Source organism: Mastacembelus armatus, chromosome 6 (genome assembly GCF_900324485.2).
Source record: "Mastacembelus armatus chromosome 6, fMasArm1.2, whole genome shotgun sequence".
Taxonomy (NCBI): Eukaryota; Metazoa; Chordata; class Actinopteri; order Synbranchiformes; family Mastacembelidae; genus Mastacembelus; species Mastacembelus armatus.
In genome coordinates, this window is record NC_046638.1 from 2,800,917 (window position 1) to 2,821,849 (window position 20,933).

A 20,933-nucleotide genomic window follows, 5' to 3' on the forward strand; every position below is an offset into this window, starting at 1 on the left:
TAATTACCTTCTCCTGGATGTCTCTTTTCACCGTTTCTTACTTGCAATAGAATTTTAAAGAAACATGCAGCCGAGGTTTAATGTTACTGCAAATATTGTTCGTATCATTATTAATCCACAGAGGGTTGCATTAACACTCAGGCCTGCATCTTTTTCACGTTTTGTCACTGTGTTTATAAAACCAGCCCATATGAACATGTTTAATGTGCTGCTGCTATAAACAAAACATTATTCATCCAAATGTGACAGAACTGACTCATATCATCTGTTTCTGTGCTCAGGTTAAAATCAGCCACGTTTACAGAAACACTGTGGTCTCTGTTAAAGGAAACACACAGAGGTCGTTATCAAAAGTTGTGCGTTTCTCTACTTTCAACTAAAAAGCAGCAACAGTAAAGACAAGTTCCTCACAGCTGTACGTGTCATCTGGCTTAAGAAACTTCACTGTAAAGACAAATTTGTCATAAAGCAACAAAACACATCCTGTTTTTCACATCCTGGCTCCTGACGACCTGAGCAGGCCGGATCTGGCCCAGGCAGCTTTGCTCTATCATGTTACCTAATGAATAATGAACGGTGCCCTGCTGGTGATAGGATCCACCCAGTGAACCCGAGAACAAGTAGCTGGCCTTCGCTCTGACTACAACACACGAGACCCTTTTACTCCCAGAGCCTCGACACAGTAACGGCGAACTGACCTTTTGGTGAAGCTGCATGATCTGGCTTTGCAATGTCGCTCAGAGCCAAATCCCATACCGACCTGCAGACGGCCGTGAGGTCCTCGTTAGACGACGGCCTGTACAAATCCTTCTCCATGAGCAGCAGCAACGTTAACAGAGGCGGCCGATTCGGGAATGAGGTAACAGAGGAGGTCAAAGGTCCGTCCAGGCCGACCAGGAGGCCAGTACGGGCGGTCAGGCCCGTCAGCGCCATCAACTCCAGTGGCTCCTTCCTCCACATCAACCATCTGCAGGGAGAGCTGGTCAGGAAGAGAAAGGTACAGAGAAAGGAGTGGTGAGAGTGAAGGATCAGTGTTTTACTAAGGACCTGTAGGAAAAATAAGCAGTTTTGCTCACAGCTCAAAGTAGTGACATGATAATTGACCCAAACAGACTGAGGGCCTGAGGTTCACTCAGCAAACATGATCAAACACAGCAAAAATGATTCCACTGTAAAGAGAAACATGAGTAAAAGATAATCGCTGTTTTACAGCTGCTTTAATGATTTAAACTGTTTTCAAGGTTGAGAATAAACTTTGAACAAAGTAAACAAAATAAATAAAGTGTGAAGTCTGTTCACTGATGATGGGGGTGAACATCTCTGTGAACATCATCCCGGTCGTGAGTTTGTATCTTTTTTGGACTGAAACTACTTTTTCCCCACACGTCACTGATGATGCCTCAGGAATGTGAGGATCTGAAGAAAGAGAACAAGTACTTGGCAAACGAGATCCACATGGAGCGGATCATGTTGCGCACAGAGAACGAGCTGACCATGAGGAACCTGAGGAACCTGAACCAGGAGCTGCAAGCTCAAGTCAAAGAGGTGGGTCTGCACTGAAACACTGGGCAACAAGAAGAAAACAGGCCCTCATCAATATAAATTCAATCAGTTGAGTCGTCCTGAGTTAGAGCTAAACATAAATTCATAGATTATATCTAGTTTGCTCGTACATAAATGTCATCAGCTGACTCTTCTTCAGCTGAGTGGTCATGTGACATGTGGAAACAAAGACAGGCCTCTCCTGTTTCCTGACCAAGTCACCAGTGTTCACTCCCATCAGCTCAAGCAGAAGCTGTATCAGAGCCAGCAGAGGGCGGCGTTGTGCTCCCACGCTGCAGACCAGGCAGAGGAGTCCAGGGGGGAGGTGGAGAAGAGCAGGGCCCTGGCTGAGGCTCGGGCCCTTGGGTGTCAGCGGGACAAGGAGGCAGCTGAGGCTGACAGGAACCGATTAAATGAACAACTGCAGCAGCTTAAAAAAGAGGTTTGTTTTCTCACACACACACACACACACACACAGAGTAAAGACCAGCTGATCTGCACATGCACCCATAAAGACCTTATCGGTGACACAGAGATTAATAGAGACACAGAAAGGACGCAGCAGGACGTGTTCTGCATTTTTCTTCCTGGGGAAACAAACCCAATGTTGAACTACTGTCAGCGACTATTGTCTGTACATACTGTACCAAACCTCAATTTCAGCCGATCTTACTTCTTCTTTTTGTTGTCAGATCTATTAAACACATCAGTGAGCCACACTGCCCACATGTTGCTTTAATACTATGAACACGGCCGCAGTAGTTTTTACTCTCAAACACCGTCCCTGCTGCTCCAGATACTCACTCGAGCATAAAATGGACTGTATCTGCTATTTCCCCGTTGCTTTCTGAAACTACAGCTCCCAGCTGTTTCTGAAAATCGGTATTTTAATGGGTTTTGTTGACTGCATGAAAAACACAGAGCGCTCAACTGCATCCTAATTAAAAAACACACAGGTTGCCCAAAAGGTAAGAACCTAACAGAAACGTACCACTTTAAAGATCCTAAAGCTAAAAAGACCCAGATCTGTGTGTTTAAAAGGCCTGAAAGTGCAACATGGAACCACTGACCAGCTGAAAAACAAAGATTTATTAGTTAGATTTAAAATATTGAAATGAGTCCACATGATGGCAGAACAAGTGATGTGATGTGTGACTTTCTCCACAACATGATGCTGAAATGAAAGAACTGAAAACAGACTGACATAAATGGCAGTAGATCATCATCATCGTGTTGATAAGCAGAGCAATGGACTGCAGATGACATCTCTGTAAAGAGAACACGTTAGCAACATCAGCTTCAATCAGCCCGGGCATAAACAGGATATAACATTATCAGTGGAGCGAATCGATTCCATTATGACCTGCAATATAAACTTAACGTCCGTGTTTGTTGCAGCACGCTGACCTGCAGCTTTCACTAGCACAGACAGAGAGAAACTACTTTGAAAGCAAGCTGAAGCTGGACCGGGTGTCCGGGGAGAAACAGGCCCTGCTGGAGGAGAACAGGAGCCTGGAGGGAGAAAGAGACGACCTCCGACACCAGCTGAGACGGGCCACGCAGGAAAATGTCCAAATTAAAGAGAGGTGAGCACATTTCAGGGACACCTGGAGGAGTTAAAAGCTTTTCTGGGACATAAAGCTGCACTAGGAAAGGGATGAAATATACAATTAAACAGACCTGCAACATAACAGTCAGTCAGCATCATTAATAAATTAGACACGGTAAAACAAAAAAGAACACGACCCAGCCTGAATTCAGCCTCTTGTTTGCAGTGAGATCATTTCAAGGCGCAGAGCGACAGCGTCAGAGGAGGAGAGCAAAAAGGCCACCCAGGCTCAGCGGGAGGCCGAGGCTGAGAGGCGTCTGGCTGAGAAGGAGAGGCAGGAGAGAGCGGCCGAGTGTCTGAGCTGGAAGGAGAAGCACCGGGAGTTAGCCGACAGGTTCAGGACTCAGGAGGACCTCAAGGCTCTGAGGCAGAACAAAGCAGTAAGAGCATCTGTGAATCAAATGTCAGCCCACAGCAGAAGTCAAAAGTAAAATATACACTACATACAGTCTGTGTCCTGCATTTATTTCTGATTCTGAGGTAAATCTTTTTCAAACAGTGTCAAGCCAACATCAGGAGCTATTTCCTGTGCATGACAGAGAGTGATCAGAGGGTCAGAATCCTCAAAAATCCAGACGGCACCCCAAGAAATTTTACGGTGAGATGCAAAAAAAAAAAAAAAAAGGAAAAACTAAAAACTTCACCTGCTATTAGTTTTGTGTGACTGGTTCTGGTCTCCTGTCATGGGATTTTGTTCAGGAGGGAGACCCTGTGTACCTCTCCACTCCTGAGTCCGGCCCCGAAGAACCTGAGAGGAGTTCGTCCAGGTGGGTCTGCGGCCACCAGGGGGCCTGCATGCACCCCTGTCTATCACAGGACAGAGTTGATGCTGAAAGAAAAACGGTGACAAAAAACAGGACATTGAATTCACAACAATCTTTTCACAGGACTATGTTCCGAGTCTCAGCCCCCCACACAGGAAGGGACCTGGGTCCCAGCCACTTCGATGACCTGCCTGCTTTCGGAGGGGAGCGACCTGACTCTGCACCATCACGCAGAAGCAGGAAGGTGGTGGAGTACTTCTGGATCCCGACAGACCAGGACTGATCGGTAATACTTAGATAGCCGATTGCAAAGAAGAGCGACAGCAACTAGTCTCCCAGCACAGCCGGGGTCAGTCTTCCTGCTCTACAGCACCACATCTGTCTTTGGTACCTGTGACTCAGGGAACTGGAACCACCGTACATTTACACACAGCCTTGAATGACAAACTCCAGTATCTTTAAATCACTCCCAACAGTGTAGCTTATCTGGTATTTGCAGTCATAGGTGTGGTCCAGAATCCACATGGATGCCTAAGAACTTAAAGACAGGGGAGACAAGTCATTTATGATCATTTCACATAGTCCACATGTGTAACAGGGTGAAACCTTCTGATGAAGTTTTTAAACTGTAAGAAAAAACAAACTGTAAATAAAAGTGAAAAACCTTGGTGTTGATGTACTGTTCTTTATTGATGTTAAAGCAATAGAGGTGCACAATAATCATCAGTACTTTACAATATGATCCAAATTCATCGCCTTATACATAAATACAGCTTGTGTGCATGATTCTCGGGTAAAACTGGATGTTTATCATTTCTTTAACCCTTTTACTTTTGTTTGGAGGGGGAAGGTCTGAAATGTCAACCCATCTAAAACGTTTGCTTTTATTCTGCCAATTTAGGAATGCACTTGTGTAACAGGTCACACACCGTCGCTCCGAATTCTAGGCAAGATATGTCCAAAACCCATTTCTCAGAGAGGATGTTGAGCGGCTGAATTCTTAAAAACATGCCTTTCTGCTATTCTTAAATATCAATACTCGTAAACCATGCGAAGCTTCATAGGAAAAGTCTGTTTCAATACATTTATTGTGCAATTAGGCCAGGACTAAATCAAAATACTTCAGCATCTGCTTGGGCTCTAGACTCTCATTACCCCGACAGAAAATATAAACAAAAGCCCATCTAACTAAGAGGTAGAAACACAGGCAACTTTGAAACATTACGGCAGCACACCAGTGATTACAGTTTTTAAAGTATTGTAACATTTGGAGGATGAGTATTGCAACCACTCAAGTAATAAATGACAAGAGGGACAGAAAACGAGGGGAAACCTCCTGATGGAGGAGAAAGAAAAATGAAGATGCTCATCAGTGACTATGAAGAGCACTTTTATTTAAAATAAAAAGAAGAAGACACGTTTTAGTAAGCGTCAGTTTACCAAACATGCACCTTAATTCATTGTGAAATGTTTTGCCAGCTTATGCTCGACTGTCGACTCTTCAGTGGGCCCTTCTGTCGTTCATCGAAGGCTGAATGTCTCATACTGCATCAATCCGCCTGCAGCCTGTCTGTGGGTCTTAAAGCCCCTCTGCTGTTTGGAGGAATCACATACGAGCGTGATGGCAGGGGATCGAGGCTGGGCCCTTACACAAGATCACAAAGCACATCACCCACAAAGCCTCTTGTTAGCAGCCTTGTCTACTTTTCACTAGCATTAGAGAAGATCACTGCTAAATTTGACTTATTTATGGGAAGTTCTAAACATTCTTAGACAGAGCAGTTTTCTATTTGGGAAGGTTCAGACGGGTAAAGACTGAGTGCAAATGAAAAACATGCAACACAGTGGGGAGAGAAAAACCAAAACAACCTAAGAGTCAGAGCATAAAGAAAAAAAAAAAAACATGGTTGAGCCACTCCAGACTTCATGTAGCTGATGATGGACACAGACTCAAACATCCATTAGGCCACAGGTCGAGTGATGCTTCTCAGCCTACTGTCACGGGTGGTAACGCGAGGCCCTACAGGTACAAGCTTTCGGTTTATATCGGTGAGACAGAAGCAGCTGAGTGCCACATGGTAGTGGTTAAATTAAGCACAGAAGTTAAAAAAGGAAAGGCGAGTAATAAGAGAAGGTCGATCTTCTACACCATGATGCTTCTGCTTGGTTTCTCAATCTGCTTCGTCCTCAGACTCCTCCTCCTCTGCAGTCTCCAACCAGGTGAGCCACTGGTTTACCTGAGGGGGGGGGGGGAGTAACGGTATGAATGGATGAAGACATTACATTACATGCATCATCCTAAATTACATGAACCACAATGACTGTGTTTGTAGTACCTGGAATAAAGCTCTTCCTTTTCCAGGGAATTCTTGAGTGATGTCTTCTTTCCATGCTAGGAAGGCTTCTTCTTCAATGATCTCCATGTCGTAGAAGTTGACAAAGTAGCGCAGCAGCATGCCTGCGTTAAGAATCGATTCCAAACACAATGTTTCATTCAAAGATAATCTGCTGTACTAGCAACATACAAACAAAAAATCTAAACCATGGTTTGCTGTAAAGTACAAACACGCCTTTCAGGGAAAAACTAAGGTAACTGTACCTTTTGGGAACCCGCTGGCGTTGCAGTGCACCTGCAGGGCATAGAGAGCGCTGACCTGCAGCTCGGTGTGGTCGTGCAGGAACTTCTGCATGACGGGCTTGAAGGCCAGCAGCAGCTGCTTCTCCTGCTCCAGCTGCTCTTTGGGGGGGGGCGGCCAGCTGCTCATCAGCCTCCGTCACACACAGCTCCTGGGAGATGTACTGGAGGAAACTGAGATTACATCAGAGGACAGTGGGTCAGCGACATTAAAGCCCTTCTCTCATGAAACCACATCATGTCCAAAATACAGTTTTTCACCAATGCATCTGGTCTGGAAACTGGATGTTCTTTCTTTTTGCTTTTTATATTTAATTTTCAAATGAACAACTGGGTTTTCAGTTGTTAAAAACTAAACTCAACCAGAGAACTGTTAGTTGCAGCTGTTTATTTCCAGGCACCAGTCAAACAGACACCAGGCTCTTATGATTAAATGTGCTAAAACATCAAAAACAAAATGCCAAACAAGCCTTAGGACAAAAAAAATAATTCTAAATCTGAACACAAATTAAAAATACTGGAGTTTTCACGCACGGTTTGAGCCTCAGTGTTCATAAAAAGGAACTATCCAGTGCATTTACCTTGTCATGAGGATGTTGACAAAGCCTTTATCAGTGTGAAGCTTGGGAGAGATGTTGTCTTTAATCCACTTGTAGATGGACTGTGGAGAGGGGTCTGCCTTAATCTGCTTCAGCAGCTCCTTCTCCAGCTTCAGAAGTGGGAACAGGAAGCTCAGGCCCTTCCCCTCCAGGATCTCCAGCATGCGGTCCTTGTTCTGATCTATTTCTGCCAACACAGTTATTCAGACAGGGGTGTCACAGTGCTGACGATGATCTGCACCAACTGTGATGCCCAATCATTCTTTAATGGGAGACTGGAAGGAAAGATTGATATGAGGTGTAGAGCTCTTTGCAGCAGGTAAGGGCTGATAGGAAGCCAGGACATACCTGGGAGCATCTTCTGCATGTTGACCTTGCTCTGCTGGAAGAGATCAGTAAGCCACTCTCTGTCCTTCAGCTTGGCCGACTGTTGCAGGCAAAGCAGGAAGAGAGGGAAGTGGGTGCCGTTCTCCAGGGGGTGAGCCAGCTCTGCCACGCTCACCAGCTCTGCGATGATGGCCCGAGCCGCAAACTGGGCCAGGTAGGACTTCACCAGGGGCACGTCCACCTCGATCTTAGGGCACTGGTCCAGGACGCTGAGGAACGCCTGCAGGAGACGGAGGAAACAAAAGAATATGAACCCTGGTTGAATAACGAACTAATGAAAATATCCAAAGAGCTAAAAGTAGTCAAATGGACTTGCATGAGGTTTCGCAGCTGTGAAAGAAGCGAAACGTCTGCAAGAACCTCAAAGTCCATTGGCCTACTTTTAGCACTTATGACTGGGATGAATGAAATTCTCCTGAATGTGTCTTCAGTTAGCAGCAGTGTGGTGGATGTTTATACCTGCATGAAGTTCTCTCCAGTGATGAGGCCCTCAGTTCGGAGGGTGTGGATCAGAGTGCTGGCGTGCTCTTTGTCCTCATCGGGGCGGTCCAGGGAACACACGATGATCTTGCTGAGCATCTCGGGGAGGAAATGCTTGGGAGCCCTCATCTCTCGCACACCATTCACAGCCTCAGTCAGGTTCTTACTGTTCAAGTACTCAGTCACTACCGTCTCCTGGAAGGACCATGTTTAAATCAACTTTACCCACTGTTTCCAATAGAGATGTGTTGTATTGGTTTTAATTAATTTTCCTTTCACATATCAAATTTTTTTTAAATAATTGAATGGATTAGCGCACCGTCATCTTAAGCAGTTCCTCCTTGGCAGGAGGTGGTTTCTTGTTTGTCTTCTGAGGTTTCTCTTGGATGGGTGGAGGGTTGGTCTTCAGGCCAAGCTGTGGAGGCTGAGGCCAAAGGTGTGTTCAGTTGTAAAAACCTGCACTTGAACCTACAGCATCTCATCTTTAAGTCTATACCAGGTACATTGTTCACAGCGTCCTACCTGTCCCAGAGGGGGAGTCTGAGTGCGTGGGGGCTGGGTACTAGGAGGCATCATGGTGGGGATCTGGGGCTGGAGCTTGGGTACCTGGTTCTTGTTGAGGAGGAATGACTGAGCAGGTCTGAGGCTGATCTGTGGGACCACAAAGCATCACGGACAATTGGATTAGTAGCATTCGGCACAAAATTCAAAATCCTCACAGCCATCGACTCCATGCCCTCATATCTCATAATCGCAGTCAGCGGACCAGCATCCAGCCTGAAGAGGAGAGGAGGAGAGGAGGAGAGGAAGAGAGGAAGAGAGAGAGAGAGAGAGGAGGACAGGAAAGAACGAGGAGTTAAGAGAGTAAAAGTCAGATGAAAGGCTGGTAAGCTGGTTTTGTTCCTCAGAATAACGCGTCTTTTTATAATCACTGGGCATGAAAACACAACACACACAACAATACCAGTGGGATTAGTACCTAGGAACTATAAAAGATCTGGACCTGTTCAGCATGGAGCCAGATCTTTTAATGTTATTATAAAATAATCACAACATTGTTATACATTTATTGTTAAAACACCTCACATGAAAACAGCTGCTCTGGCTTTTGTCCATACCCTGCAACCCAAATATAACTAGTTCCAGATACCTCATCTGCATTGAGCTGTCCTTTCTTGCTGAATCGTGGAGGCATGTCCTTGGATTGGACCTGCTGCTGGGCCATGTGGTTTTGGTTCTGGTTTAGGAAATGCTGGTTCTGAACCTGTTGAAATCACATGATTAGAAGCAGTCAGAAATGAACAAAAGGAACTTGGCTTTGGTGAGCTTGAGTTAAAACTGATCTAAAATTCAGACAGCATCCATGTTAGCCTGATTAATACTCATTTCCTGTGTTAAGAGAATTACCTGGTTGGACTTAACAAAAGACTTGGGGCCCATGTCAAACTGTGACTGCGGCTGAGGAGCGATGTGGCCACTGTGGCCATTGAACAGCGGGTTGGTGCGATGGCGTCCCATTGTGGGCGAGTACCTGTCCTGAATAACCCCAGGGCCTGTTCCAATACCACTGCCTGAGAAAACAGTAAAAAGCACAACAGTGGTAGTGCAGTTGGTTACTACAGACTCTGCAGAGGAATGGAGCATAAATCTGAAACGACCACGAGACGTTTCCGCACAGGTCGGGACACCAACGGACAAAGCTCATACCTGGCATCTGTCCAAACATGTCAGCCAATCCCCCGAGAGTCTCCCTGTCCAGTTTCATTCTGTTGGGCATGAAAGGGCTTTCCAGGAAGAAGTCCATCCTCATGCCCTGAGACATGGGTGCTGGGATGAAAACACCCAAATCCTACAAGAACACACAGAACAGAGATGGTGTCATTAACTGGTCCAACAGCATCTTGTATATACATTGTAATACTTGAATGTCAGGACAGCGTCCTGTATATGCCTCAACCTTGGCTTGTAATGAGGACTGTAACTTCACTGAACTCACCTTCACTGCATCTTGACGGATCTGGTTAATTGTCTTTGGTCCGTTGTCAATGAAAGCCTTGCGTGGGACCCAGTTGTTTTCTCGCAGTTCCACTGTGTCTTGCAGCAGGAAGCGGATCCTAGCGGGCAACTCCTTGTTGTTCATTAAGGATCGCATACGGCCAAAGTACTGATCCATTAAAGACTGGAGAAAGGATGGAAAGAAGAGGGTGGGGTGAGGGACAGCAGAGGCTGTACATACAGTATGGAAACAGGATTTACATTAGCACTGGCTGTGAGCACTGTGGCATTAGGTGAGGCTGTGTCAAGCCAGATGGTGAGCTAAGCCAGAACCTGAAAAACACAGCTGACCCTGCAGAACCACTAAGGCACACACAAAGAGGCTAGCAGAGTAAAAAGCAAAAGGGCAAAACCCAAATGCAAATGTTTGGTTTGACTTTGCCAACCCAATAACAGAAATATAAAATTATTTACAAAAATTGTATTATTTGATTTATTTATTAAAGTTTTATTTCTGCATGCAGCAACAAAAGTGAAGTTTTATTCCACAGACACGCCTGCTGCTGCTGCTGCTACCCAGCCATTCACAGCCTCTCCAGATGGCTATGGTTTCTTGGGAGCCAATCAGAGGTCGGAGCTGTTACCTTTGCTTTCTCATGGTCGAGTCTCGGCCCCACTGTTCTCATTATCTGACAGAGGCACTCCAGATCCTCTCCCATATCTTTGAGCTGGACTCTCTTCTTCTTTTCCAGAAGCTTCAGAAAAGAGGAAAGAAAAGGAAAGCAGTGGATCACACAAGGGCCTCTATACAGCGTCTTTTTATTCTAGCAGAGTACTGCTAATTAAAAAAAAAACATACTGTTTTGATGCACTTATGAAGGATAGATTCATGGATGAGGTCAAGTTTGCCAAGTTCCCCGATGAATTTAATGTTGCCAAGCATCTTGATCTTGGCAATGGCACGCTGCTCCTCTTCCTCAGAAGTAAGAGGGTTGTCATGTTTGTCATAGACTGAGGTAAAAAAGAGGAGGCAAAGCAGTTTGTGGACAGGTTATGGCAAAATGAGCAACACAATACCGCACCTCTTCCAAGATACACAAAGAAGGGGACTTACTTTCAACATTTCTAGTGCGGTTTTCAAATTCATCTTGAAGCTTGGAAATCAGCAGTCTTCTGAAGGTCTACAAAAAAACAAAAAACATGTAAACACAAAAAAAAAAATGTAAAGAACTATTCATATCCGTGTTCCAAAGGTGTGCTAAAAACAACAAAACACCCATTAAGAAAACTGATTAGCTTTTACCAAGATTACAGCTGTGATGTTAGCTGTAGCATTCTTTATCAAAGAAGTGGTACAGGTTTACAAAGGAGAAAACTTGTACACAGGAGACTGAAGCGTATTTAACTGTCCAGATGAATGTCAACAGCTACTTACTGTGCTCTGCTTTTGGGATGTTTGGATCTCAGATGAAGGGCCATCAAAGTTTGGTGCGTCCTCTGCCAAGCGCAGACATAGCTGAGCATAGAGCGAGCTATACTTCGGCTCTTCTAGGGCTTTGTCTACAATCTAAACCACAGAGAGGGAGGGGGGGGGGAAACCAGAGAGGGACAATTCAGGCCAATAAAACAGGGTATGAGTCACTCAGAGCAGCCTGCCAAGTGCAGATGAAATACATTTCCATTTAGCAGAGCACAAAAAAAAAACAACAACAATGGAACTTACCAGCAAGATGATTCCTTTAAGGACGAGTTTTGAATCTACGCCCACGTTCAGGAGCTCAAGGCATAGCTTGTCAAACTTCTCAGGCGTGAGTTTGTTGAGTATGCTTGAAAAATAGACAACAGGGTGAAGAAGAGGCAGAGAGTGTAGGTTAGTTTTCTCATTCATTTAGTGGTACATGCCAGAGTTTATTTTAGTGCCACAGCAACAAAAACAAATTCCATCCAAATCTTAAAACTCACTGCCCTCAAGCTGTGCTGCAAACACTCCTCCTTGAACCCTAAGGCTCTGTGAATTTGCAGGTTCACCATGTTATTCTGCTTCCAGAAATTAATCCTGTTGTGAATACTTGCATTTGGCTCAGTATTACCAGGCTCCTCCTGCAACTAACCCTTAAACTACAGAATTCACATAAGACCCAGGTCTAATCACTGCTAAACCAAACCATCTATGCACAATCCACGGTCACATTTAGCTGAAACTTAAAACAAGCATAAGCTTGTCAAACAAATCTTTTTAGGGCACTACATTAATATGACAGACGTAAAGACCTCAATAAGAAGCATTCTTGTGCTATCCTCGGTACTTAAGTCAATGTTACATCAGAACCACTCTATTGTTTTAGATTGTATAACATCTCTGTTGCAGTCTTGGAGAAATGATCCATGAGCTAATTCACTATGCTTCACTGCCTAAGTACTCATACACACTTGTGGAAAGCTGCAGCATGATTTATTTTGCAATGACTGACTGCAACAGAGCCAATTAATAATGATTTATAATTCCAGGGGCTTTGTTTACTACATCTCATTATACACATGACATCCCATTCTTTACTGGATTTGTTCTTACTGAGAGCACAGGATTATATCTGCGTGACACTTAATTTTAGCAAGTTAAAAACTTCTCCCCAGGCAACTATCTGAAATCCTATAGGATTTTTAAAATTTTATTTTAGGTGTATAATAAAAAAAAGCACACTGAGTCTTAACCTGGCTCAGCTATTGTACATATTAACTTTAGTAAAAATACTTCATCTCTCCCAGCTCAGGCTAAATACTCAAAATTCTACTTTCTGTAGCAGCTACCAGCATTCCTTAGGGAAAAAACACCACCTCTTCATCTTTTGTACTTGTAAACATCACCTAACATGGTTGGGGGAAGGTCCTTACTACCCTCTTGATCTGACCTTTGATTGCTTCAACAGAGGACTGAAGCAAAGGAGCCATGTCGGGGGTGGGGAGCGTGAAATGTTATGTTCTGTCAGCAGTTAAAACTTTTTTCTTTAATCAACTTGACCCCAACTCCTGTAATCTCTGGCCAAGACGCTCTAGTGAATAAAATTGTTCAAGCCAAACCACAACAATTCATTGATGAGTCAGGCTTTGTTAATTTTGATGGACTAAATGCACATAACTGAAAAGGTTACAGTAGAAATAATCTTTGGGCCACAAGAGAAATTCCTGCATAAGACTAATTTAAAAAAGAAAAAAGAAAAAGCAGCACTTAAGGTCCCTGGGTGCAGAATTAACATCTGAAATATTCACACAGATGGAACCTTACCCCCTCACTTTCCTGAAGATTGCATCGTGTCGCTCTTTTTCGTTGCTGGAGTTGACATCTCGTCTAGTGCTTCGTGAAGGAACCCATCTCTGAACGCTTTGCCCTGGGGTTTTCCCCAGGAACTCGCTGCAGAAGTACAGAAAAAGAGACTTTTGGGTAAACGGCTGTCTAAACAGGATTTGTAGTTTATGTAGAACACAGGAATAAATGCTTTGTCACCAACACAAGGCCTTGTTTCCTCCCTATTTTACCCTTTGTTGTGAAATGAGCCCAGACAAGCTGGTAAACATGTGTGCACTATCTGCACTTGATTGACATCTTACAGGACTTCTGGGTATTCAAGAGTTTCCTGGAATTTGGGTGCCCAAATCAACAAAGGTGGCTTAATCACTTTTTCTGCATAGGAGGAAGCTAGTAACAATAGTCACTGGTGCCAGAGTACCATTACAAAAAAATCATACATTAAGAGTGCCCCAGAAAAATGACAAAAGACAGACCTGTTGCCGACAGTCTTGGGATAGTGCTGAGGTGCACCCCTACCACCTCCTCCCCCCGAAGAAGCACTGCAGAAGCAAAATGAAACACAAACATCAGGCGTAATGGAATACCGCAACACAGAGCAGGCCTCTTTCATTACCTCATAGGAAACAAGACTGTCATGTTTACCTTCAACCTTCATATACACTATAAAAAAACAACCTCCCTGCTTCAATAATGCTCTATCCAACAAACAAATCTTCTTAATTTTTGACTGTAAAGCACTAAATTAAAACAATTTGAAGAAGAAACCAAGGAGCAGTGAAGTCATGGCCCATCCAAAAGCTTGATGAACTGTAAGATGCATCTTTGGGGTGACAGTCGCTGTAAATTGTTGGAGAGCCAGAGATTCAGGTTAAAAAATGACAACACACATTTGGCTTTTCTGTTTGACTTACAAACAGCAAGGTCAAATGCAGTCCATCTAAGGTAATGGTTTGCACTTTAATGCACCAGTCAGTCAACTGTGTGGAACAAAGCCAAAGAGTAGCTCTAGCTTTGGCCAGTTCTATGGATTGCGATTCATAATTATTCAAATTATGCCACTTCCACCCTCTATTACACAGTGGCACAATTTAGTTAGCTTTTTCAATAAACTGGGTTTTTTTAATTTGAGTTTAAACGAGTTTTATTTTGACTACACTTTCTATATGGCACAAGTCCACAAAAGTTTATCCTAACGGACTGTGATTCTTTTGAACAATTTATTATTGGTGGAGCTAGGTTCAGTGATGTAATGCTCACAAATTACATTACAGCCTATTGTGAATTTATACTCAAGGCATTTTAAAACCTTTCACTGATCAGCTTGATCAATGTTCTAACGGAAACAAGTAAAAAGTAAAAGTTTCTGTACAAGATTAAACGCCCAATCTATCTTTTACAATTAAACAAGATCTCAGAGCATTTGAAGTCTCACTTTAGATATCTGAGTAAAAGTAAACCCCTATACTGTAAAGTGGATGTGTACTGTCATCACCAATACACAACCAACAGGAAAGAAATCCTCCAAATGCTCATTATGTCTACCCAACCCCCAAGGTCTAACATAGAGAAGTGCCTGACAGCCATTTTAAGCCTTCCCACATCCTGCTTTGTTCTAAACGCCGGAAGTCTCTGCCCAAAATATTAGCAGAGGGCTAACCATGGGGGGAAAAAAAAAATCATGTTGGCATTTGCCCTACAAGCTTTGATTTATTACCTGAAACGAGAAGCACCCCCTTCTGCAATCACACTCTCCACTTTGGCGGCTTGACAATGAAGAATACTCAAAAGAATAAGAATAATAGGAGGGGATGGGGAAAACGGTGCTGGGAAGGAGAAAGAGAGATGCAACCAGTTAGTGTGTGGGGGTTGGTAAAAACAACACATAATCAGACTGCAGATGAACAAAAACGTCATAAAACCAGAAAAATATGGTCCTGGGACTTGATTATCAGTTCAACAGCCAGGTCTTTGTTAAAGGTTTAACATTAGTCAGTGCAGAAGAGCACATTTTTTAAAGCAACTTCTTTACTGCAGTGAAGTTTAGCGTTGAACACGATGGGATACACATTGCAGATGTACCAGCAGAGTACTGAGGAGTCTTTTCGACACCAAATGTCACGATGTTGTGCTGTGAGCTTCTCTTTTCTCGGCTACAACAAAGCCAAGGTGCGTCGGCTAGGCGGCTAACGCTACCTGCTAATGGTAACCCATTAGCCCGCTAGGTTGCTAAGTGAGCTAGCTAACGTTACGTCACGACATTGGTGTTTATCAACTCTGGGTTCGTTGCTTTGTACAATTAAATACACTTACGTAACGAGAAATGCACACAGTTACACAGGAATAACATTATTGTCTGTGGCGGTATATTATGGGATGTGCTCTTTGCTGTTTTTTTTTTTGAATTAGCTCTAAAACAACGCTAGCCTAAGCGTTAACAGTAAGCTGCACCATAATGCAGTGAAACGGGGCAGGGCAGCATGGGTAGCGGCTAATGTCTCAACTCGACTGTACATTTATCGACATCCCATCATGGCCAGAGACCTGACATACGATTTAGGACCAGTTATGGAACGAGCATGTCCCAAAACCCCAGTGTAATCCTAGACAGTAACTCGCCATGTCAGGCGACATTTAACCGATAAAATGCTAACTACACGTATTTTCTAGTAAATACCAGTAAAGAGTAGCTAGTCGACGACGCCATTTTCTACTTGAATGTAAATCAGCTGAGGTACGCTAGGCTAGGCTAGCTACCGGCTCACGAGCTAATATGCTATAGTTAGCCTAAGCAAGAAAAAGCCGATGTTAGCATCTTAGCTCGCTAGCTAGCAGAAGCCATTTTGGAAGAACCGGTGCGGTTTTGTAAGGGAGAAAAATCTGCCTTACCTTTAACAAAGCAACTTCAGTTTTATAGTGTTGTGTGACTACCAAAGAAGAAATAGGACAGGTGTAAAAGAAAAGCGTGTTTTGCGACGGGTATCAGGAGAGCTCAAAGCAGAAAGATGACCGCACAAACACTCTCCACTCGCCGCTTGGCTTGTTTGCGTTAGCTAGCTCCAAAGATCGCTGCCTTATGGGGGCACAAAGCCACCAATTTGCATTGGGCACGTCATTTGTTGCCATGCCAATTCTAGCCAATCCAAAGAAAGATATATTTTTTAAGGCGTTCCCAGAAGAACACGTCATCCAATAGGAGGCACCTTCAAAGAGAAGAGCCCGCCTCCTTCACTTCAGTGACACACAATGTAACATCTGCAGTAAAGAAACATCTATTGCTTATCTGCTCAAATTAATGAATATAAAAGATTAAAATACTACTAAGTAATCAAATACATAATACACCCAACCTTCATAATGCATTTAGGCTGTCTAGACAAACATCTATACTGATATTCCTCATATGAGGTTAGGTTATTTAAGGAAAAACAGATTGTAAGAATTGCCAATAAACCCTACATATTTATGCAGGCCTAATCTGTTTCCAATTTTGCCTTTTGCATCAGGTAATTTGATTGTCTCATTATTTCATGTTTTAATGGACTACAGTAGCTCATGTCTTTCTAAACAGACTTCAGCTGTGCAGGCTGTGTTAGAGTTCTGTATTGTTTTCCATAGTATATGTACTTTCATTTGGTCATATTGCACAGATGCATTTCATTTCATGTCTGTGTGCTGAGCCCATTTAAATTTTTGGTTTGTGCTTTGTTACTAATTGGCTTACTGTTTTCAAGTTGATCTTTGGGCAAGGATTAGTTGTGAAAAAGGGATCGAAGTTGACCAGGCCACTCGTCTGGCTAGGCTAGCTTACCTTACCTTACCTTTAACAAAGCAACTTCAGTTTGCTAACTGCACCTAAGCCACTTACCACTCACCAGAACAATGATTTTAAAAGTTACCTTTAAATCAAATCATAATACACTGCAAAAAAACCTTTCCTGTCACTGGAGGTGAGAAACCTTCATTTGTTTCCAATCCAGTTTCCTCAATGATAAAATGAAAGAGGAAAATCCTTTGTGTTTAATGCTTAAAAATTCAGAAACTGGCATAGACAATATTTATTTTTATTTAGCGGTTCAGGTTGCTGTAGTCCTTGATCATTTGTTTGTTATGCACTTATTAGAGTCAAAGAACTTCAACTTCCTTATGATGCATTTAACTTCTAATGGACAAATCAGTCACCAGGCTTGAGCTCATGACCTTCTATTTAGGAGCTCATCCGCCCTGGTGCCTCTGTGCTGATGTAGCTGCTTAAGAAAAAACTCTGTCCACTTCCACCACAGTCCAGTCTTGAACATTTATAACTGACTTCATTTTCACTTCATCCACAACTGCCAGGTTTGGAGCTGCATCAGTCCAGGCCAAGGGCAAACCGCTGCACATCACTCAGTCTACTGGGAAGGGCACTGGTCATGACCTCATCTGCTTCATGCAGCCAGGAAGATAATTGGGGACCTCCATCACCCTAGACACCCACAAAACTCCCCCTGGCACTTCCAGTTAATCAGCCTTCCACCGCTTCACCTTTCCTGCAGAGCCACTGCCAAGAAAACATCTGTTTCCACTAAAGGACAATAAGCACAAAATAAAATGGATTTGTGGAATGACGTGAACATGTTACTCAGGTTTTAATCATTTAGATTAAATTAGTGTTGCTATATCAAATTATTTTTCATCTCTGGTTCATCATGTTTTTAGGATGTACCAGCAGGTTGAACATATAAATTTGGGGAACTGTCAAATGACAGTAAAACATAAGTGACAGGTTTCATAACAACCAAACATTATATTAGCTATTATTTAGGACTAATCAATGAAAGCAGCTGCTGGTGCTGGGCTGAAATAAAAACAAAATATAATCTAACTGGAAAATGACTGGCCTGTTAGGCATATGCAGGATTTCACCCCAAATCAACAACAAAACAGCTAATTTCAGAGATTAGCTTCTTCACTTTCTGGTTTAAGGTTAAACAAGCTGGTCAAAATGAACTTGTACAACATTTGGTTGCAAGAAACTCTGCAGGTCTGTGCCCAGTGGGTGTCTAGGAGGGTGGAGAGGGCAACACAAAATCACTGAGATGTAGGAAATGACAAAACATGACTAACAAAGGTGACTTGTGGCAGCAAGAGAATGGGCTAACCAAACAAAGCAATAACTTCTCCACAGGCAGTGACAAGAAACAAAGGGTGGGGTTGGGAAACAGCCAACCAACAGTACAGCAACAAAAGAAATCATTCACGTGCACTGAAATAAAGAGAAAACAGAGCAATCCTTTTTCATGCATAAAAGTGTGTTATGGCTGATTAGAATTGTAGGTGGAAGGACAATTACATGGCCCACTGACTTTACTGTCTGTATATTTATTACAGTTTATTGTCAGTGGTACAGATGAAGGGGTTTGTGCCTTTAGGAGATGAGATCACTCTTAACTACACTGCTACAAACAACTGAACTGTATTTAAATACGGGGGTGCACATCATGGAAACTGAAAATTCCCTCCACTGAAGACGAAGATGAGAGTTCAGTAACAAATATCTTTTGTTCCTGTTGGGCAGGGGAGGATTTAAGCTCAAAATGTGCATTTGTCATTTTGTGCAAATGTCATTTTGTATAAACATGATGAAAGACAGCTGAGACAGAAATGAGAATTGTATCTAAATGTAGTTCATTCAGATTTACACTAGAGGGCAGAAAGAGCCCTCTCATTTAATTGAAAGACATCAACAGGGTTTACTGAGTTTTGTTGTTGTTGTTTTTTTTTTTCTTTTTTTTTTTGCTGCTTGGTCCTCCATTAGGATGCACTCTCAGCACAGATCTCCCAAGAATCCTATTACCTTCCCCTATCATAAACACTGACTTCAAATCCTGCACACAAAATAAAACACAAGTGCTGTACTCTTGACAGCACTAAGTGTTGTTCTCTCTAACCTCACTCTCTCTTCTCCTCTTACTTCAGGAAAACTATCATCTTGCAGCTCTAGTACCACTTCTTGCTTTATGAGGATAAAGATCTTTGACCCAATTAGCTGTCTTTATTAAATGCAAGTGTTCTGGCCTTCATTTAAACCACCAGCCAACCTTCACACAAGCCTCAACCCGCTCCTATTGTGTTGCCAAAGTACGAAGTGATTACAGATTTAATTAGCTCAGGACCTTGCTTCTACATCCATACTGATATTTGTGCAGAGCCCTGAGACAGAAGCCTTGATTGTGTGATGATATCTTGCAGGAGAAATGTAACACAGCCTGGGCTCCAGTTAATCCCATAACTTCAGGTCATTTTCACAACACTCACCCATCATCAGAAGAGCTATATACTGTATGAAACTATGAAATCCTACATCCACACTCTGGTAAGGAGCAGAACAAATAGTCAGGTCTTTCTGTTAATTAAACCTCAGCTTTGTCCTATACTGTGTTTGAATTTAGTCAAACGTATTGATTTGGTTATTTTAAATATTGTTCTGTTCAGGTCAGCAGAAAAATGTGATTTGATTCTGGTTCATAAATGCTACTTGGTATTTTATAATGAAAATAAACACAATAAGGAGCCATAGACAAAGTTGCAGAAAGTTATCATCTGTCATTTCTGAGTCTGTTTCTCCAAAACCTTCTCCCTGTTCACACTACAACACGTTTCAGATGTATCCACTGTAGGGACCATTTTAATCAGAAAACACTGATTTAAAGCTGGATACACTGACACAGACAGGTGGAGCGTGTGTATGTGGTCCTGTTTATATTATGTCATCCGTACCTGTACAGTCTTACATCATACACTTTGGGTTCTATAAGGATGTGAGCACAGGGGTCCACTTGAAACCTTGCATATATTGCAGGCATGGAAAAGTGAATGAAAGGTGACAAAGGGAGGGAGGACAACATAAGATTCTTCTTTCAGATTTAAAATAGTTTAGTGTGGACGTAGTCTAGGCTTAAGGGTTGTTTCGAGGCCAAGGGGATGCTGTATGTGGGGATATAGAAACATTGTGTTTATCCACCCAGATGATGTGTAGGATGATGCAGGATGACGTGTAAGCATTACACACAAGCATGGCCGCAATAATTCTTTTATATTTTTTTGTACTTAAGACATATTTCTGCTGCCATGACTAAAACCCTTCACCTGAACTAATGATTAACAAGGAAGTAAAATATGCACATACAGTAAAAGCAGATGAATGGGGTTATCTCTTCAGCCTAAAGTTGGAATAAAGCTGTCACATATTATAAGTGTCATACCGTACTTGGATCCGTGTTTCTCTTGACGTGATTTTAAAAATGCCTTTGGTACTGTCAAAGACTTGGAAGGAGGGCTAGTGCTTAAAAAACAACAAGCATGACCTTTTCCAAAGACGCATTTATTGTTCAGTGACAGCCATGGTATGAGTTGTTTGGGGTTTTTTTTAGCAGTTTTGTTGGAATCCAGTTTGAGTGAACAGGGCTGTCTGTGCTGCGAAGGTGAATGAGGGACAAGAAAGATCTGACAATTTAAAAAAGAAAAAAGTAAATAACATGCAGTCGTTTTTTTGTGTACAAAATTTGGTGGTAATCCCCTTATGTTCTGTGCCAAAATGCTTTCTTAAACTCAACTATTTTCACAAAAGCAGTGAATA

General features: G+C 42.8%; 2 protein-coding genes and 1 non-coding gene across 3 annotated transcripts; 1 reads left to right on the plus strand and 2 right to left on the minus strand.

Annotated features, from left to right (window-relative positions):
* Positions 1-597: 597 nt before the first annotated feature.
* On the plus strand, positions 598-4,583 carry LOC113132882 (myosin-11). Its single transcript, XM_026311275.2, has 8 exons — positions 598-997; positions 1,405-1,545; positions 1,784-1,984; positions 2,941-3,128; positions 3,318-3,531; positions 3,651-3,749; positions 3,851-3,918; positions 4,039-4,583. Exons 1-8 carry the CDS (start codon positions 731-733, stop codon positions 4,196-4,198), a joined length of 1,338 nt encoding a protein of 445 aa, XP_026167060.1. The 5' UTR covers positions 598-730; the 3' UTR covers positions 4,199-4,583.
* Position 4,584: 1 nt separating this feature from the next.
* On the minus strand, positions 4,585-17,698 carry eif4g2b (eukaryotic translation initiation factor 4, gamma 2b). The gene is given in 23 exon segments (XM_026311119.1): positions 4,585-6,152; positions 6,252-6,373; positions 6,515-6,662; positions 6,664-6,724; positions 7,132-7,336; positions 7,498-7,756; positions 7,996-8,211; positions 8,336-8,440; positions 8,539-8,667; positions 9,167-9,280; positions 9,424-9,587; positions 9,724-9,865; positions 10,013-10,195; positions 10,656-10,766; positions 10,871-11,022; positions 11,126-11,192; positions 11,447-11,578; positions 11,735-11,837; positions 13,295-13,420; positions 13,792-13,857; positions 15,033-15,141; positions 17,137-17,150; positions 17,625-17,698. Coding segments are annotated over 23 exon segments (2,868 nt in total). The 3' UTR covers positions 4,585-6,086.
* On the minus strand, positions 8,749-8,955 carry LOC113133628 (small nucleolar RNA SNORD97). The gene has a single exon (XR_003296000.1). It is a non-coding gene; the product is annotated as a small nucleolar RNA SNORD97 (small nucleolar RNA).
* Positions 17,699-20,933: the final 3,235 nt, after the last annotated feature.

Bases quoted from the DNA above. Each gene is read 5' to 3' on its own strand.
- LOC113132882 (XM_026311275.2), top strand. From the start codon at position 731: ATGTCGCTCAGAGCCAAATCCCATACCGACCTGCAGACGGCCGTGAGG. The intron at 1,985-2,940 runs GTTTGTTTTCTC...TGTTTGTTGCAG, and splicing joins TGCAGCAGCTTAAAAAAGAG to CACGCTGACCTGCAGCTTTC. The intron at 3,129-3,317 runs GTGAGCACATTT...TCTTGTTTGCAG, and splicing joins AATGTCCAAATTAAAGAGAG to TGAGATCATTTCAAGGCGCA.